The sequence below is a fragment of the Schistocerca serialis genome, chromosome 9 (genome assembly GCF_023864345.2).
Source record: "Schistocerca serialis cubense isolate TAMUIC-IGC-003099 chromosome 9, iqSchSeri2.2, whole genome shotgun sequence".
Taxonomy (NCBI): Eukaryota; Metazoa; Arthropoda; class Insecta; order Orthoptera; family Acrididae; genus Schistocerca; species Schistocerca serialis.
The window spans coordinates 182,843,919-182,865,223 of record NC_064646.1 but is presented as its reverse complement, the minus strand read 5'-3'; the positions used below and the strand labels follow the sequence as shown (position 1 = coordinate 182,865,223).

The window sequence follows — 21,305 nt, the reverse complement described above, 5'->3', positions numbered from 1 at the left end:
GGGAGAGGGAGGAAAAGGGGGGAGAGGGGGAGGGGGATGGAGAGTGCTGACAGGTAAGGCCATATAGGACTGTGCTCCATAAGCATCTTAACACAACGTGTAAAGTAATAATTTGCAATGCATCAGTTTCCTACAACTACAGAAAGCTACTGCTCTATTGGAGACAATACACTACTCACATGCACAATACTCAAGCTAGTAAACCAGCTGTAGCCCTGAATGAAGCTTGCAATTTGTTTCAAGATATTTGAGAACCCTTTTCACATACTGCTGTTTACTGTAAGATAGGTACAAAGAAAGGGGAAAAAGGAGGGGAAGAAAACCTATTGTTACTCAGACAGCACAAATTTTTAAAATTCCATTACTGTTTTTATTAGCTCATAACAAAAAACCTCTAGAAATTGTAACCTTCTGTAAATAATGTCATGAAAATTGTCTTCCTGTCAATGAACACAGATGGTTTGAATGAACTCCCTGTGATTGTATGAGGTCTCATTTTCATATGATATTGTTTCTGAATAAAGAGGACCCAAAAGTCACCCAAAAAACGCATGGTTTGGAGAACTGTCAAAGAATCTGCTGCTATCTGGCAGACCCAATATGTGATTCGATTCTGGACAGTTGCTATTTAAATTTTATATACTACTTAGATTTATATACTACTTAATTTTTTAATCACTACAGACCATCAATAATACTCTCGTGTAAATGTAAATGAAGTATAAATGCCGTAAGATCTTCAAGGAGTTTCCTTAGAAATTTACGTGTCTAATTATATAGAAGCATTTAGTATAATAGTACTTCAAGTATAAATGATAATTAAATCTTGAGGTTGGATCATTACCTATTTCTTTTCAAAATGATCTGTTCTACCACACTTTCTTTTTTGTAATCACATACATATCCTTTTTTTATCCAGGATTAATTTATCTACACATCAGTTTCCTTTAATATACAAGTGTTATTGTACAAAGAAATAACCATCATCCCCTCCTCTGAACTATAGTTTCCAATTGAAGTATATAGCTGCTAGAGAAATACTGAAGTGTATGTAGGCATTTACTAAACTAGCAAAACCAAAATGACATTTCAAAGCAACAGTCTTCATCTGATAGTTGAAATCACCATCTTGCACCTTATACAGAAATTCAGAAGGACCACAATGGTTGCCTAACACAGGAGATTGAGCTATTATACAATGAAAGACAACATGAAATTATTTTTTGGACAAGAGCAGCAGACAGCTGGCTTCATGAAGTAGTGTAAAGTGATGTGTAAGTAGGAGACAAAATTCAAAATAATCCCCATACACATAATGATTAACCTGTCATTTTTAAAAAAACACCCACACACATCTGCAGGACACAAACATTTAGACACCATATAAGTTCTGAAAATAAAACTAATGTTGGCTAAGAATGAAGTGCAAAGAACTCAATGAAAATAAGTTAACTTGGGGCATGTCACATGACCTCCTTATAGAGCACAAAATAAAATTTGCATTGGTGCCTCAATGGCACAAGAAATTAAAGGATCAGTAAAAAGCTTTAAACAGCACAAGGAGTTATGTAATCTAATGCAGAAGACTAGTAAGAACAACAAACATATCAGAACAGTATAAACTACAAAAATATCTGCTGTACAATTACATTATAAAGAAAGAATTCTTCAGACTGACAAAAATGATCCAACTTTGGCTAACAGTTCATATCAGAGGCTGTTGTTGCATGTATTAATTCATCCATTATTTTATTAACTTTATCACAGAACCGAAACGATGAAATGTTTTAAAATGTACTCTAGCACAGACAAACATGCTAGCTATTATAGTTATAATCAGCTCACTTAAACATTCAAATGTTCCAGAAACAGGGATCATTTTTTAAACATCCTAAAAGTAGCCATGACCTGTTATGGATCAACACACAACATGTTATGTTGGAAGAAGGATATTACCCATGCTGGTAATAGTAGTAATAACAGTAGTAGAAAAGCCATAAAATTTTGTCTTCTAAAAAAAAAATTTTGGAATGATATATATAAAAATGCCATTCTACAATGAATTATGCCTACATAGAAAATTATTCCTCTCAACATTTTATATTGTTGTCAAAACCAGCTACAAAAAGACATAGCAAATGTCATTCTAAAACTGCTTGCAGGTAAAAATAGCAAATCAGTCTTATTGCTTTTCAGAATATTTCAAAAGGCAAGGAAATTATGGAAGTACCATCCAAAAAGAGGAATCTCTTACTTGTAAGGATAATACAAGTATGATTTAACAAGTACAGCCAAATGCCAGGCTGCAATTCTGAAACAGTTAACTAACAGTTTATAGATTCTCTATGAGATGCAACAAGAATCTACGTCATAAGAATTTAATATTATACTTTAAAGCTTTCATGACTTTGCTGAGAAACAGCAGCCACTTTACGGCAGGGAAAAAATGCACCACTTACACAAACACAGAGTGAGAATACTGTATCGGATTCAGGCAATAGAGAACTGCCCCTCACAATGCTGTACTCTCAACAGGTGAAGGTGAGCGCACTGGTGTTGGAAGCGGTATCTGGCAACGGCCCTCCTCTATAGGTTGAAGTGGAGGCTGATTTGCTGATGGGGTCAGTGCTTCCGGTGTTGTTGACTCAGATGAGCTAGGACTCCGACCTAATAAAAATTTAATTGGCAAAACTGTAGTGCTTACAGGTATGCTTGTTGTCATAAAATATAATTTACAAATTACATTAAAGGTATAATGGCACAGTACAAATACACAAGGCAACTCATCTTTGCAAATCACAGAATCAGGGTTGATTTTTCAGTGGAGTTGGAAATGAAATGAGCGCATGGAATTGTTGGCCAGGAGGCGTATCCAAGGAAGTTCGACCGCCAAGTGCAAGTCTTATTTCAGTCAATGCCACATTGGGCAATTTGCATGTTGGTGGTGATGAAATTATGATGAGGACAACACAACACCCAGTCCAAGAGCAGAGAAAATCTCAAACCCAGCTGGGAATCAAACCCGGGCCCGCTTGCACGTGAAGCAAGCACCCGCTTACGTACACAGATGTTCAGTGGGATTTAACACGAATATAAAGTAAGATGAATTATTGTGCTGGGAGATCACCTTTGAAACTCGAGTTGTTATAATAACAAGAAACTTAAGAATCACACAGTCCAATGCAATTTTTGTGAAAAGTCACCTCTGGCATCTTGCACTAGATATATGTAGTTTTTACGAGATAAAATGGCGTATTGGGTACCTTCGTGATCAACTTTTCCATCACAACTACAACTTTTCTGGCACATACATATTCATGAAAATACTGTATACAAACTTTAAAGACATGTGAAAAAGCAGTCAATACAACGTGTACCGAATGGTGCCAACTTTTACTGATCGGTACTTGGGTGCTGGCATCAAGCTTATAGTATATTATTATAGCTACCACCTCTATTGGTGCCTCACAACATGCTAATTTACATAGGTTACCAATTAATAATAATATTGGTATGGATGCAGCTCCACAGTGTCAGTATTGGCTCTCGAGGAAAAAAATTTGGCAACCACTTGTCCAGATATTCAAAGCCTGTGCTTCAGCTTCTTTCAAAGCTTATCACTGCCTCCTTCAAACTTGCAGGACTTTGTTTACATTTTCATAGTGGCATAATTCTGTATTAATGATTATGAATTTTCTGGGGAAACTAACTATTCACAATTAACAACAGAAGACTTTAAAATGTTATGTCCAAATCCTTTTGACATGCAATTATGTTTTCATCTTTTACCACCCATTGATTCTGTCGTGCTGTGGAACAAATGCTGAATCTCATGTACCCTTATGTCACTGACATGATCAGTTATCTTGCATGCTGCCAACTTTATTGTACAAAAACTTTGTCAAAACACTTTAGTGACACTGCATAGTGAAGCAGAGTCTACATCAACACAAAGAGAGCAAGATACTTCAAACTCCTTAATTTCTTCTCCTCAGAATAGAAGTAGTACACTAACTGAGACAATCTGAGAATTATAATGAAGAGTAATGGCTTCAGAAGTCTTTAAATGGCATGGGGACATAAGGAGTTCAATACACCATACTAAGTCCAGCCATTCCGTATCAATCTCATGGTCCTGCCACTATGGTTATTCACCATTTCTCACGTCCCACAGACCTCTCTCCATGGAAGCCATGTAATGCAACTAATTTAACATAAAACTAACTTATTCGGCTCATCCTCCGGGATTGTCTTAGATGCAAAATTTACCTAGGCACACTACCAACAACAACATAATTTAATCCATATTGAAAAAGTTAAACACTGAAAGGACAAGTCTCCTCCAACACCACTCCCACTGGACAAGTCTCCTACAACAGCACCTCCCCCCCCCCCCCCCCCCACCACCACCACCACTTCTATCACAAACAAATATTTTATATCATACTAAGTCTCCTACACTGAAATGACAACAACAAAACTTATTTTTGCTACTTCCTCTCAACATTAGTCTTCAGAATATTTTAGTTAGGAACTACTTATACATTATTCAAATTTTCTTGTGACATTTTTGATCCTAATCCATCTTAATCTCTTACTGCTTCCTGTCCTATGCACCTGTAACTTTATTTTTTTTCCCCCAGTTTTATTTCCCCTATGGTCTATTCTACTTGTGGAGAATACTTAGATGCAGAGATGATATGCACACTCTGCTGAAGTAGAAATTTAGACAAGGAGGATATCCTGTACAAAGGGGAAATGTTGAGAATTGGTTTAATAAATGTCAAAAGACTTTGACAGATGAACAATAACCGGCAAAAAGGGAAATATACTGAGCATATTACATACGTAGTTAAAGGTAGATGTCCAATAATTCTTACGTCAATGCAAATACTTAAAAATTCAATATGAATGTGAAGAGGAAAACGTGTGAGGTAATAGCCGATATCAAGTATGTTCAATTGCTGATTCTGTCATGAGGCTTTTATAAGTACTTTAGGTGTGGTTATGTCATTAGAATGAATACTGAACATGCTACAGTCAAGGAACCATCTCAGGATTTGCCTTAACCAATTAAGGTGAAGTATAGGAAGCTGGTATTCTGGGGGTCATACAGGAATACGAAGAAAGGTAGGAAATATAGTTTGGTTCCACATGGGGACAAGAAACAAACTGCATAGTGTCCGAGTAGTCAACATCAAATATTCGGCACAAATTGATAAATTTCCAAAGCATTGTATACCGTATTACACTTTAGACCAGTATGTGTTGGGCAAAGTTGTGAGGGTTGGAAAAGACCCACTGCAGCGCAATAGTCATGGTAGACAGTTGCTGTGAAAACAAAGAAAGCTGTATCATAGATTTAAAGAAAGTCAAAGTCTAGCTGACCAGCAACAGCTGCCTAAAGCCAAAATGGACATTAGATGAACTATGTGAGAGGCGTTCAATGAATTTTAAAGTAAAATTTTATCAATCAATCAGACAAAACACCCTAAGCAGTTTTGGTTCTATGTCGCAAGTAAGTGGCTCAAAATAATCTCTTTAGTCATTCAGTAACCATATTGGAACTCACTCAGAAAAAAGGGGGAGAGCAGCAAAATGTTGATTTTGATCTTTCAAAATTGTTTTATCACAGAAGATCACAATATGTATCTTCCTTTCAATTATCACATTATGTCAAACAGGAAGACATTGAGATAAGTGATTACTGAACAGAAACACAGTTAAAAATCACTTAAATGTGGATGGCATCTGAACTGGATGAGATACTTTTAAGAGTCTACATTGATTATCTGAAATAACTTGCTAATCTACTAGCAGCAGTTTACTGTAATTCATGGGAACAACAAAGAGTACCAAACAATCACGAATTAGTTCTGGCAATTCCGATTTTCAAGGAGGATTATGAAACAGAACCACAATTATAGAACTACACTGCAGTGACAAAAGTCGTCGGATACCTCCTAACAACATGTCAGACCACTTTTTGCCTGGTGCAGTGCAGCAACTCGACATGGCATGGACTCAACAAGTCGTCAGAAGTCCACTACAGCAATACTAAACCATGCTGCCTCTATTGCAAAAGTGTTGCTGGTGCAGGACTTTATGCACAAACCGACCACTTGATTATGTCCTGGGAATGTTCGACGAGATTCATGTCAGACGATCTGATTAGCCAAGTCATTCACTCAAATTGTCCAGAATGTTCTTCAAACCAATCACGAACAATTGTGGCCCTGTAACACTGTACACTGTCATCCATAATAATTCTGTCATTGTTTGGGAACAACAAATAGTCTCCGAGAAGCCAAACATAAGCATTTCCAGTCAATGATCGATGCAGTAGGACCAGAGGACCCAGTCCATTCCCTGTAAACATGGCCCACACCATTACGCAGCCACCACCAGCTTGTGCAGTGTCTTGTTGACAACTTGGGTCCATGGCTTCGTGGGGTCTGTGGCATACACTAATCCTACCATCAGCTCTCTCTCTCTCTCTCTCTCTCTCTCTCTCTCTCTCTCTCTCTCCCCCCCCCCCCCCCCCCTTTTTTGTGTTATCGGTCTTCTGGCTGGCTGGTTTACGGCGGCTCGCCACGAATTCCTCTCCTGTGTCTATCTCTTCAATGTAGAACTTGCAACCTACGTCCTCAATTATTTGGTGGATGTGTTTCAATCTCTGTCTTCCTCTACAATTTGTGTCCTCTACAGCTCCCTCTAGTACCATGGATGTCATTTCCTGATGTCTTAACAGATGCCTTATCATCCAGTCCCTTCTCCTGGTCAATGTTTTCCACATATTCCTTTCAGATTCTGCGCAGAACGTCCTCATTCCTTACCTTATCAGTCCACCTAATTTTCAACATTCATCTGTAGCACCACATCTAATGCTTTGATTCTCTTCTGTTCTGGTTTTCCCCCAGTCCATGTTTCTCCACCATAAAGTGCTGTGTTCCAGACATACAGTCTCAGAAATTTCTTGCTCAAATTAAGGCCTATGTCTGATACATGCAGACTTCTCTTGGCCAGGAATGTCCTTTTTCCCAGTGCTAGTCTTGCTTTTGATGTCCTCCTTGCTCCGCCCCTCATTGGTTATTTTGCTGCCTAGGTAGTAGAATTCCTTAACTTCATCTACTTTGTGACCATCAATCCTGATGTTAATTTTCTAACTGTTCTCATTTCTCATTCAGCAGATCATTTAAATCTTCTTCATTTTCACTCAGGATAGCAATGTCATCAGAAAATCTTATCATTGATATTCTTTAACCTTGCATTTTAATTCCACTCTTGAACCTTTCTTTTATTTCCATCATTGCTTCTTCGATGTACAGATTGAACAGTATGAGGCATCAGCTCTTACCAACTGAAATCAGGACTCCACTGACCTGGCCATCGTTTTCCAGTCGTCTATGGTCCAACCAATATGGTCAAAAGCCCAGGAGAGGCACTGCAGATGGTGTCATGCTGTTAACGAAGGCGCTCGGTCAGTCATCTGCTGCCATTGCTCGTAAGCACCAAATTTCATTGCAGTGTAGTAACGGATCTGTTCATCATACATCCCTCATTAATTTCTGCCGTTATTTCACAGTGTCACTTGTCTGTCAGCACTGACAACTCTATGCAAACACTGCTGCTCTCAGCTGTTAACTGCCTAACGATTTTCAAAATAAAATGTCCCATTCATCTAGCTCCAGCTATCATTCTGCATACAAAGTCTGTGAATTCCCATTGTTAGGGCATAATCACATCGGAAACCTGTTCACATGAGTACAAATGAAAGCTCTGCCGATTCACTGCCCTTTTATACCTTGCGTACACAAGACCAAATCATCTGTATATACGCATATCGCTGTCCCACGACTTGTCACCTCACTGCATGTCATGTGCGTCAATCTATTGTAGAAATATGGAACTTACTTTATTCTTTCTCACGTTTGGAGACTAAGGATCTCCTCTACAAATATCAACAGTGTTTGTGAAACTCTGAGCATTGTAGTCAAAGTGTCCAGGTTGGTGTCATGCTCCTTGATTTACGAAAGGCATTCAGTACAGTTCTGCACCACTGTATTGTGAACAAAATGTGACCTTATGAAGTATACAATAATATTTGTGACTGGATTCAGGTCGTCTTTGCAGACCGAACTGACTGACTGTAACAGGATGAAACCAACACAAGTAAAAGCAAATTTTGGGAGCAGCTCAAGAGTGTTTATTTTTATTCTGTTATTTTACATGTCTAGTTCTGTATGACCAAATTGAGGAGCAAATCTAAATGGCCATGGAATGTGTCAGTACGTGAAATTGCAACAAGAAAGTAATAACAGATAAAATAAAATGTTTCTGAATCCTAAAAAGACAATCTATAATGTTATATAAACACAAACAACAATGTGACATAGGAAGCAGCTTAATCAAGGAACTCCGATAGAATAGAAGGAGTGACTCATGATGAAACTCTTCATTTTACATTTGAAAGTGCATGGATTACCGGTAAGATTTTTGAATTCTTGTGCTAGCTTATTGAAAATGGATGCAGCAGAATATTGTATGTCTTTCTGTATGAGAGCCAGGGAGGTACAACCCTAATAAAGACTGGATTTCTACCTCTTATTAACTGAGTGAAAGCTGCTAATTTAGGTGTGTGTACATGTATGGGCCAATGTCAAAAGACCCAGATTAATGAACAGGAGTCAACAAGAGGCCCGAATTCACAGCACTTATTGCCCAAACCACCCGTTTCTGAGCCAAAAATATATTTTGGGAATGGGAATTTACCCCAAAATATAGTATCATACATCATAAGCAAACGAAAATAAGCAAAGTACAATTCTTTCCTTGTCAAACTACCACTTACTTCAGATAGCATTCTAATAGCAAAAATGGCAGCATAAAGTCTTTGAACAAGGTCCTGAATGTAGGCTTTCCATGATAGTTTACTATCTATCTGAACAAACAGAAATTTTAACTGTTCAGTTTCACTAATCATATGCCCATTCAGCAACACCAAAATGTCAGGTTTTGTTGAATTGTATGTTAGAAACTGTAAAAAATGAGATTTACTGTGATTTAGTGTGAGTTTATTTTCAACAAGACATGAACTTTTATCTTGAACTGAACTATTTTAAACAGTGCCAACATCGCACACAACACCCTTTACTACCAAGCTAGCGTCATCAGCAAACAGAAACATTTTAGAATAACCTGTAATACTATGAGGCTCATCATTTATATAAATAAAGAACAGGAGTGGCCCCTGCAACGACCCCTGAAGCACCCCCATTTAACCATGCACCACTCGGACCCCCACCCCATAGCCACTCTCAACACTGTGGAGAATGACCTTTTGCTGTCTGTCCTTAAAGTAAGAGGTGAACCAATTGTGAGCTACTCCCCATATTCCATAATGGTCCAACTTCTGAGCAATATTCTGTGTTTAACAAAATGAAACATCCTAATTACATAAAAAAAGGATGCCTAGTGTTTGAAATATTTTGTTTAATCCACCGAATGCCTCACTGAGAAAACAGAATATACGCAGCCATTTCTGAAAGGTTGTTCAGAGACGATGCTGCAGTCTATATAGAGGCTGCAATGCCTGAAGACTTTTGCAAAACGTAAGATGATTGGGGCAAGGACTGACAGTTGACCCTGAACATAAATACTGCACCAAAAAAGATGAAGATATTCAATACTGTTCAATTACTCAAGTTGTGATAACTCACAGGAAACAGCAACAACTATAAAATACCTTGAAGTAACCATCCAGATCAATCTAACTTTTTCTTTAGAAGAATTTTAGGGAAATTTAATTCATTCATGAAAGAAGTGGCTTACATAACACTTTTAAGACCAATAATTCAGCATTGTTCCTAAGGATGGGACATTTACCAGGTCGGATTAACACAGAGTTATCCGTAAGTAGCGCTGGGGTTACAGAAGATGGTGTGGAAACTACAAGACATACAGAAAATGAACACTACCAGTGGACAGAGATTCGTTCCAAGTTTTAGCGCTTTATGGGCACCATTTGTGACATGGTAAATGTCAATATGTGCAGGCAATTCACTGAAGTCACTGCTGCTGTGGCAGGAAGGTCCAACACCAGCAGTGCACTTTGAAAATTTGTTCACAGATGGTCCATCTACAGGCACTAACTAATCTGATGTAACAATACAGAGCGGATAATTTTTCAAAACGTTCCAATACGCCTGCCCCCTAGTGGCGCACTCTGCAACAAAGCCACGACATGTATTACGAATCAATACGTTATGATATGTTCTATCCATGGATCTGCTTCCATTTTTCTGTAAGTTATAGTTTTTGCACAGTCATCTTCTGAAGCCTGGGAGATACTTATGAATAGCCCCATAAAGAAGAGAAGATCAGGGCCACATTTTGTCATGGGATTGTTTAGCAAATGCAAGAGCATTACAGAGATTCTCTTTTACAGAGATTCTCAACAAACTTCAGCAAGAAACACTCTTGAGAGAGGTGATTTAAATCGCCACAATAAGAAGAGTCAAGCAACGTATTACTTCCTGCTTAATGTGCAATGCAAAATGGCCACAATGAGAAAATCAGTAATTAGAGGTCATATAGAGATTTATTATGTGTTGTTCTTCCATGCCCCATTCTAGAATGGAATTTCTGATTTATTCACTAGACCAGCAGCGGAGTGTGCTGATTTTTTGAAGGTATCATGTAAGTACGCCCACTAACCTATGATCACACGAGAAGAAACAAAAAATTGAGTTTGACAGGACAGAGAACTAACTGCAATACTTTACTGACATACAAATTATGATGTAGACTGTTTCAAATCGGTACGTAAAAACATAACTGTATTTCATATTACATCCACAGAAGTTGCCTTTAAAATTTGAAACATGTATGAAAACTAAATATTACAAATATTACAGTGCAGCAAGAAAAAGACAGTTTGAAATTAACAAAGAAATGAATGTTGGTGAGAGACAGTCTGAAAAAGTTTGTAAGACTGTTGCTGGATAGGTTGCACTGAAAAATAATTGTTAAGAAAAGAATTTTATACTCTGTGCCATTTCAGAGATAATTGGCATTGAAGATAGCCAATGAGGACATTGTGTGTGCAAATTCAAGTGTTCTTTGTCTGGCTTTCTAAAACAAAACAAGAGAGAGATACAAAATTTGGACAGATAAAGGTTGAGCAGTCTCGTGTGCAATCATCTACACCAAGATAACAACTGACTCAAACTGTACCTGGTGGGTCTCTTGAATTGGTGCACATAATTGTCCGATAGCTTAACTTTAATGCTAATTAACTCAGAAATGGCACAACATACTGAACTTTTTTCTGAACAATTATTTCTCAACACAACCTATCCTGCAACACCCTTACAAGTTTTCAGGTTGTTTATAGCTACTTTGCATAAATAATAATAATAGACTACTACTATACACAAACACATGTGCACTATAACCTCTTCCAATACAATATGTAATTAAAATAATATTTGTGTTTACCACCATGGTACTCCATATCAGTAGTATTTTTCTCTGTATTAAGATGCACATTCAATTAAGAATCAACTCATTATGTTATATGCACAATACTTAGGCTTTCATAAATTTACCTGATTAGTCAGCTACCTTTAATGAATGAACTATTAATAGTTATTTCAGCATCCACAGTTATTAGCTCTTGCCAGAAATAATAATTCATTTGTAACTTGGGAAAATTAATCACTATTCTCTGACGAGAAGAAGAGGCATTGAGGCCAGACAGGCACGTAGGAAGACCAAATGTTGGCTTAACTAAGTTTATGGACAATGCTGCAAAAATTTTGGTGAACTCAGATTAGTTAGTTAGTTTTTTGCCTGTTCTGCAATCACAACTGCAACCTCTCACTATGGTGTGGAATGAGTCAGTTCATATCGTCTCACACTCACATTCCAATAACATTCAGCAAAAGCTATTTCAAGGATGCCGATCACTGTTTACAACAAGAAATACTTTGTTTACTTCAGTCTAGCAGAGGAAAATAATGTTAAATGTTACTGTAATTGGCAAAACATTACAATACAACTTAGCACATAAATCATGAAACACTTACCCGTATAATTAAATATATCGAACTCAAGATCCTTTGGCAGTGGTTTATCTACTGAAAGGTGCATTGCTAGTCCTTCCAACCAAACCTCCATAACCTCAAATGGAGGCCTGTATAAAAAAAAGAAAAGTCAGTCTCATAATACATTCAAAACTCCAACTAATACTATCAGAGTATGAAGACATTAAGAAGCAATATTTCCATAGATGTTTCTACAACTATTTCCATCAAAGGAAGTTTGTTCCTTCAAGAAACATTACTGTGGGTAAATTTAGATACATGACTGCCACTTCACTTACAAGTCAGACAGGTAGAGTAGTGTTTTATTACAAAATATGTGCTGAATATACTTTGGATTTGCCAAAATTAAATATATCAAACACCTTGTTCAATATGAGATGAATTCTTAATTTCAGTCATGTTTTACAAAAACAGCAATGGGGAACGTATTTTTCCTTTTCATTAACAAGTTGTCTGATCATATTGGAAAAGTTTTCATCAAGTATGGGATTTAAATAATTTTGGAGCTACCAAGAAAATATGTGAATTCCTTGCAGCTGCAAAACATTTGCATGCAATATGGAGATCACTAAAGAAAATTTTGTGGAACTAATGTTTTAGCCTAGAGAATCATGAAAACATGTCTACAGCACCAATAGAAATTTATAACCACAATAATTGTAACAGGAAAGAAGGGGGAATTTAATAAAATAAAATATGGATTCCAACTTTGTAGCAATACAGTAATTCTGACGATTCGCTACTTGTAATTGAGAACTATGTTATTTGTCAGATATAATCAAATGCTTTTGTCATCACATGACAAATTGTGGTGCTCTGTAGCTCATACTACGACTATTAATTTGAGGGCCCCTCAGCTTTCAACACAGTTGCCAGTTAAAACAAACTAAAACTGGAAATACTGCCCACAGAAGAGAATAAAACGTAAGTAGATAGTGTCATATGTTACCATCGCAATGAAGTTTCTTGCAAAACAACAAAATCCTTATGATGAAGCTGTGACTTTAAAATTTAAATTGGGACTGTAAAAATACTGTATAGGTAGTAGGCCAAATTTACTATTACATGTTCCATATATTTCATTGTCTTGGTTTGGGAAGAATAGCCACAATAGCTAACACTAAATACACACATCAAAAAAAGTTTTGTATCACCTCATTTCTGAGAGTTCCAGAACCTGTACAGAAAACTGGAATAGAGATCAACATTAACATCATTTCTGCCCTTTTTACTGCTCATGAACACCATACATTGCGTGCTGTACCACCATACAGCGAGACCTTCAAAGGTGGTGGTCCAGTTTGCTGCACACATTGGTACCTCTGATGTCTAGTAGCACGTCCTCTTGCATTGATGCATGCCTGTATTCGCTGTGGCAGTGCATCCACAAGTTCATCAAGGCACTGTTGTTCCAGATTGTTCCACTTCTCAATGGTGATTCGGCATACATCCCTCAGAGAGACTGGTGGGTCATATCATCCATAAACAGCCCTTTTCAATCTATCACAGGCACATTCTATGGAGTTCATGTCTGGAGAACATGCTGGCCACTCTAGTCGAGCGATGGCGTTATCTTGGGAAGTCCTTCACAAGATGTGCATGATGGGGACACGAATTATTGCCCACGCAGACAAATTTCTTGCCAATATGCTGCTGATATGGTTGCACCATCAGTCGGAGTATGGCATTCACATATCGTACAGCCATTACGGCCCCTCCCATAACCACCAGCGGCATACATCGGCCCCACGTAATGCCACCCCAAAAAAGCAGGAAACCTCCATCTTGCTGCACTTGCTGGACAGTGTGTCTAAGGAGGTCAGCCTGACTGTGTTGCCTCCAAACACATCTCTGACGATTGTCTGGTTGAAGGCATGTGCGACACTCATCAGTGAAGAGAATGTGATGTCAATCCTCAGCAGTCCATCTGGCACGTTGTTGGATCTATCTGTACCACGTTGCATGGTCTCATGGTGCAAAGATGGACCTCGCCATGGCCGTTGGGAGTGAAGCTGCGCATCATGCAGCCTATTGCGCACAGCTTAAGTCTTAACATCCTGTGGCTGCACGAAAAGCATTATTCAACATAATGGCACTGCTGTCAGGATTCCTTCGAGCCATAATATGTCGGTAGTGGTCATCCACTGCAATAGCAGCCGTTGGGCGGCCTGAGCAAGGCATGTCATCGACAGTTCCTGTCCCTCTGTATCTCCTCCATGTCCGAACAACATCGCTTTGGTTCACTCCGAGATGCCTGGATGCTTCCCTTGTTGAGAGCCCTTCCTGGTGCCCAGTAACAATGCTGACAAGATCGAACCGCGGTACTGACCGTCTAAGCATGGTTGAACAACAGATAACACAAGTCGTGTACTTCCTTCCTGATGGAATGACTGGAACTGATCGACTGTCGGACCTCCTCTGTCTAAGACACTGCTCATGCATGGTTGTTTATATCTTTGGGCAGGTTTAGTGACATCTCTGAACAGTCAAAGGGACTGTGACTGTGATACAATATCGATAGTCAACTTCTATCTTAAGGAGTTCTGGGAATCGGGGCGATGTGAAACTTTTTTTGAATTGTGTAGTTTTATACACTGACCACAGCCTCTCAGCCTAGCTGTTTTAACAAAGGAATTGCATCTTGCATCCAGTACAGTAAATGTAGATACTGCAGAATCAGCACTAACACAAAAAGCATTTTTGTCAATATTAACTGTTAGTGGGCACTGAGCCCTACCACAGTCTCAACGACAATTTTTTTGACGTTCCATTTCATGACACCAATGTAGTCTCATGGCCTTGGGAGAAAGATCACTTCTAAACCTCGGATGAAATTGCTCAAGACACTAATTCTCATTCACTGATAGAATTCAAGTACCTCAAGCAGAGGATGATTTCAAAGAGCCTCTGATCACTTCCAACTGTTGCTATAATAAGTGTCTCTTGGGACTGTGATAACCATCAGAATACAATCATTCTCACGACTTTCACAATGAAACCTTTAGAGGCTGTTAAAGCTAATTCTTAACACATCTACAATTCCCACACACAGACTGCTACTCACTGTAAAGATGACATGCTGAGTTGTAGACAAGCAGAACAAAAAGACCACTACGCAATCACATTTCGGCCAAAACAACCCAAACTGCTGTCCACCAGGATGAACAGCCACCACCAAACAGGACCACCTGCTAGCACAACATGAAGCTGAACATAACAGGCTTTATTTCAGTGGCTGCATCAGACTTCCTCCTACTTCACATGCCCACATCCCCTCACTGTCATTGTGTGTTGCCCTCTGCCAATACACCTGCCCATAATTTCCCCTTTCCTGCTACTCACTCTCCCCCCCACCCCACCCCACCCCCACCCCCACCCCCACCCCCACCCCAACTGCACCTGGAAGCCTTCTCTGGCTGCCACTTAGTCCCAGAATGCTCTACTAGACAGCGCTATTCTATCCATCCTCACCCATACCCAGCTGTGTCTCCCCACCCCTCCCCGTCCCCTTTCACTGGCCTCCACTCCAGACTGCTGCTTTCTTTCAGTGCAACACTTACAATCCAGCATCAGATAGTGGTCATGTATGCGTGAGGTGTGCTTGCTTGCTTGCTCGTTCGTGTGTGTGTGTGTGTGTGTGTGTGTGTGTGTGTGTGTGTGTGTGTGTGTGTGTTTTTTTTTTTTCTTTTCTGAAGATAACTTTGGCTTGAAGCTAAATGTGCTACTGTCTTTGCATCATGCCCGCCCGCAACTCAACATGTCACCTTTACAGTGTATTTATCCTTTTCATAATACTGTGGATATTCCAACATCTAAAACTTCTTTATTCATAGATAAAATGCTAAAATCTGTCCTTTTAAGCGTCTTTTCAAACAATTTTTTAAATGTGTTTCACATACAAATTAAGTATTCAGCAGAAACACATCATAATTTAACCCAAACCTCACTGAGCATAGTTTGCTCCTAATTTAATGGACATGCTTTGCATGATCAGAGTGCTACTTTGGATTAATTTTGCCTTTTACTTCATACCAAAGATGATTATGTACATACTGTATACTTAATTATGATGATATATAACAATGTTTCATGTCATGAACAAGCCTCATTAAAATTCTCCCTTTGCTTCTGATTATGCATGTTCTTAGTAAGCTGAATGAAGATTTGTATATGAACATTAGGTGTTTTATGTCTCCAGTGGTTTTAGTGTTTGACAACGTATGAGTCAATGTTTAATTGCATAATGGGTAGCTTAAATGCTGTATACTGATTTGGCTTCACATCATACGTAATATGCTTTTTCTTTCCGGTTTCATATTCTTTATCATTCTTTATAATCATTACCATCCTAGGTTTGTTTGCAGGACCAGAGAAGTGTAGGAAGACAATCCAATCAACTGGACAAGTTTGGCCACAGAACAGGAGAAAAAAACATTTAAGGAAACCGACAGGAGAGTAACTACAGTGAAGGAAACATTAACAGGAACATAACTACAAGAATCTTTCATATACTTTTAACACCACTGATGTGTGTCAAACTGCCATGACACTTATTAATGACACCTAAGCCCTGCAAACTACTTTTAGTGTCTCCCATTCCAGACTGTGAATGGAAAATCTGTTATTAAGTTCTCTGTTATGTCTCTCTCTACACTATAATGCCTAAGTGTTTACCACCCAACCACATTCCTGATTACAGATGAAATGGTTCTTTTTTAATGTTCCTGTCTTGTCTCATAACTGCTCACTGCCCAAGCCCTAACTTGCTTACCACTTCTCCAGTGCCTTCATTCCCTGTCTGAGTCCATCTCTCCTCTTATGAGGCTCTTCAACAGTCCTTAAGCCATCATCTACTTCCTACACACTACTGTAAAACCACCCAACTGGCTGTCTTGGAATTTTTCATAATAACCTTCTCAGATTGGTCCACACATTCCCATCCTCTCTGCAAAACTTTAAGTTTACCATTCCTACGCCACACCCCCACCCCCCATAAACCCTGTTGTTGATGGGGAGGTTTGCGTGCTTCAGTGATACAGATAGCTGTACCGTAGGTGCAGCCACAACAGAGGGATATCTGTTGAGAGGCCAGACAAACATGTGGTTCCTGAAGAGGAGCAAGCAGCCTTTTCAGTAGATGCAGAGCAACAGTCTGTATGATCGACTGATCTGGCATTGTAACATTAACCAAAACGACCTTGCCGTGCTGGTACTGTGAACGGGTGAAAGCAAGGGGAAACTATAGCCATAATTCTTCCCAAGGGCGTGCAACTCTACTGTATGGTTAAATGATGATAGCACCATCTTGGGTGAAGGTAAAATAGTCCCCCACTCGGATCTCTGGGTGGGGTCTACTCAGAACGACGACGTTTTCAGGGGAAACAAAACTGGTGCTCTATAGATCTGTGCATGGAATGTCAGATCCCTTAATCGGGCAGACAGATTTTAGAAAATTTAAGAAAGGAAATGGATGGGTTGAAGTTAGAAATAGTGGGAATTAGTGAAGTTTGGTGGCAGGAGGAACAGGACTTCTAGCCAGATGAATGCAGGGTTTTAAACACAGGATCAAACAGGGGTAACGCAGGAGTGAGTTGAATAACGAGGGAAAAAAATAGGAATGCAGATAAACTACTATGAACAGCATAGTAAACACATTATTGTAGCCGAGATAGACAGAAAGTCCACAGCAGTACAAGTTTATATGCCAATAGCTCCGCAGATGAGGAGAAGACTGAAGAAATGTATGATGAGATAAAAGGACATAGATGAAGACGAAATGGGAGATACGATACTGCATGAAGAATTTGTCAGAGCACTGAAAGACCTAAGTTGAAACAAGGCTCCGGGAGTAGACTAAATTCCATTAGAACTACTGATAGCCTTGGGAGAGGCAGCCACGACAAAACTCTTACCATCTGATGAGCAAGATGTATGAGACACGCGAAATACTCGCGGACTTCAAGGAGAACATAATAATTCAAATTCCAAAGTAAGCACATGTTGACAGGTGTGAAAATTACTGAACTATCAGTTTAATAAGTCATGGTAGCAAAATACTAACACGAATTCTTTACAGACAAATGGAAATTTAGACTGGCTATGGCAAGGAAAGCGTTTCTGGAGAAGAGAAATTTGATAACATCGAGTATAGATGTAAGTGTTAGGAAGTCTTTTCTCAAAGTATTTGTACGGAGTGTAGCCATGTACGAAACTGAAACATCGAACGATAAATAGTTTAGACAGAAAGAGAATAGAAGCTTTCAAACTGTGGTGCTACAGAAGAATGCTGAAGATTAGATGGATAGATCACATAACTAATGAGGAGGTACTGAACAGAATTGGGCAGAAGAGGAATTTGTGACACAACTTGACTAGAAGGAGGGGTCAGTTGGCAAGACATTCTGAGTCATCAAGGTGTCATCAATTTAGTATTCAACGGAAGTGTGGCAGGTAACAATCATAGATGGAGACCACGAGAAGGATACACTAAGCAGATTCATAAGGATGTAGGTTGCAATAGTTTTTTGGAGATGAAGCTTGCAGAGGGCAGAGTACCATGGAGAGCTGCGTCAAAGCAGACTCTGGACTGAAAACAACAACAACACGCCATGCCATGCCGTATCTCCCCCCCCCCCCCCCCCCCTTTCTTTGCAGTGGTTGTAAAATTCACAACCTCCAGTATGTGTGTTATCCCAGCTACCTGTCATCATGTGAGAGCTCTTAGAACTTGCTAAGCTGCTACAAATAGCGAACTGCAACATCTGCACATCATCTTACTCAGCTTCAGAAATGGGAGTGCTACTTAATTTTTCTGTTGCTGTTCACTACCAGACATAAATTTTCCTAAGAACTTATGTTCATTTAAAAGGAATTATTGTTTCTTGAATCTCATTGTATGCAGCCGAAAACTTTAAGTTAATTGTTGCAATCCACATCAAAATCAGACCAACAGTTTGGGCCCTTATCAATTTTCAAACTAGTGAAGCAGTAACAATCAGAGACTCACATGGGAGCCATGTTTCCCATGCTTCAAAAGGGATGCAAGGAGGAACACACTGGTGAGCAAAGATGATGGCAGACTGAGTGGCATAAGTCACTGATTTGATCCTTAGAGGTTCCATGTGGAAATGCCACTGTGGCTCCTTGAATTTTCCAGAAGGCTGGCATACGTCCATACAGTTTAAAGAGAAGTAAAACACCATTAAGTGAAGGGTTGGGAGAAGTGGATTCATCAGTTTACTGAAGTGGGAAGGATATTAAACTGTACATCAAAAACTGCAATACAAGCTAGATAAGCAGACACAATAAAATTTTTGTAATTACTTATTAAAGTGGTAATAAGCATTTGTTACATTTTGTAATTTGAAGACTATTCAGATTGAACCTAAGAAAACTAATGAAAATGAAGTCACAGACAGTAGAAATTTTATTTGCAGCTGTAACAGTCTCTTGTTGTAGGTAAACTGTGACAGTGTTCGACAGACTAGGTGGTGTCAAGTAACTTGCGATACAGTTTGACTGCCTTTGTTAAGCAAAATGTCAAATTACGAACGCAGTGACCTGGTACTGTGAACACTTGTTTGACCTTTACAATGGCATAACTTCAGGCTTGAAACAGGATTAGACAATTATTAATACAGTTTAGAGTCAAGTCCCTGAGTCTTTTCTCATTTCCGTGATGATAATCTGGGCTATGCTCAATAGCCTGCCATGTGATTTTCTCAATGCTGTAAAGATATTCAGTGACAGCTGTCTGGTAGCAATTCATGTGTAAAAGGTGGGTGCTAAAGTACAACTATTTTAACAGCCACCTGTAGAAGCAAGTACCTAACTTTCACTTGTCCATTTAATTTTCCATGGGTTATGTGAATTCTTAGCGAAAACATTGGGAAGAAGATTACTTTTCATTAAATGAATTTGGGAAAGTTTCTGGGATCGTGGTGTGGGGCACAAGTTATCTCAAGCAATACATCAAAATTTTTGTATACTACTTTAATTGGAGGGACACAGCCTCAATATGTAGTCTGATTTTTCTAGTCTAGTAAGGTACTTATTTATGGGCTAACCAGCTTCTTCCATTGTGTATAATTTATGCTGAAAATAAACAGATGTGCTACCAGGAGCAGCACTGTGTCCGATGAACTTGGCACTGTGACTGGCACATGAGAATTATAGGTTGCTTTGTCACTGAGCTCTTAGACACTTCTAGCTAGCCAGGTGAGTGCAAGCCATATTCTTGGGCATGCCTGAAGCTATGATAGCCACCCCTACAGCAAGACCCCGTTTTGGAGAGAGACTGAAATTTTAATTTCCCACAGCTTGTAGAAACTGAAAGGTAATATTACAAGCTGCTACAACATCTACAAACACTTGCTACTGGCAGACGTGGTTATAAGCTTATCTGTGAACCCCTGTGAATAGACACAACTGTGACCACCTGCGGAAAAATGCATTTCGTTTTCTTGTCAACTCTGTGATGGCCTTGGTTGCAGATTTCTAGACCTGCATTATTATGTGGGGATTTGTAGGACTCCTCTTGATAGGTCAGTGGTGCACTACACAAAGGAAGCATCTACTCGGGTAGTAGAGTACTTGTAGGGTGCACATGAAGCTTTTTTAGGGCAGACGGTAGTTTGAGGTGCTCTGATGAACACTCGTCAACTGAATCCTCCACCGGAAAACACATCTGGTGTGTCATGTATTAGGAATCTCTTACCGACGCACCTAACTTGTACACCTGGTAAGAGAGTGAGCTATGCCTCTGCCCAGTTTAGATATTTGTATGAATGTGAACACAATTACTCCCACGGAAATGATGAAAACGTAATAGTTTGTCAGCTAAGATGCAACAAATGAACGCAACAGTTTCACCATCGCACACTTTCTCTGTGCTCTGTCAAAACATACATTTTTAACACCTGAAGTTGCATTCTGTTTTTGAGTCTTGAATTCCTTTGTTGTAATGGAGTTCACAACCGTTTGTTGTTTCCATTTCTGTGAGATGTCTATGTAGTATCTTATCTGCTCTCACTATTCATGCTTGCTTGTGACAGTAACGTATTCTTACCACGTGACTGATATTCCATAATCATTGTGTAGCATGCCAAGACTACAGAACGTGAATAAATATTTCAATAATCGGACAAACAGTTCATAATACTGTGAAGAAAAAAAAAAAATAAATAAATAAATAAATAA

At 39.0% G+C, this 21,305-nt stretch overlaps 1 protein-coding gene across 1 annotated transcript in view; it reads right to left on the bottom strand.

Moving 5' to 3' along the window:
* Positions 1-2,219: 2,219 nt before the first annotated feature.
* The window catches only part of LOC126419162 (LIM domain kinase 1), a 173,613-nt gene continuing 154,527 nt past the window's right edge, over positions 2,220-21,305 (bottom strand). Inside the window, exons 13-14 of the mRNA XM_050086287.1 lie at positions 12,090-12,196; positions 2,220-2,667 (exon numbers count right to left, since the gene is read on the bottom strand). Of these exons, the coding sequence (XP_049942244.1) occupies positions 2,513-2,667; positions 12,090-12,196 (262 nt within the window). The 3' untranslated portion in view covers positions 2,220-2,512. The remainder of the gene's footprint in view (positions 2,668-12,089; positions 12,197-21,305) is intronic.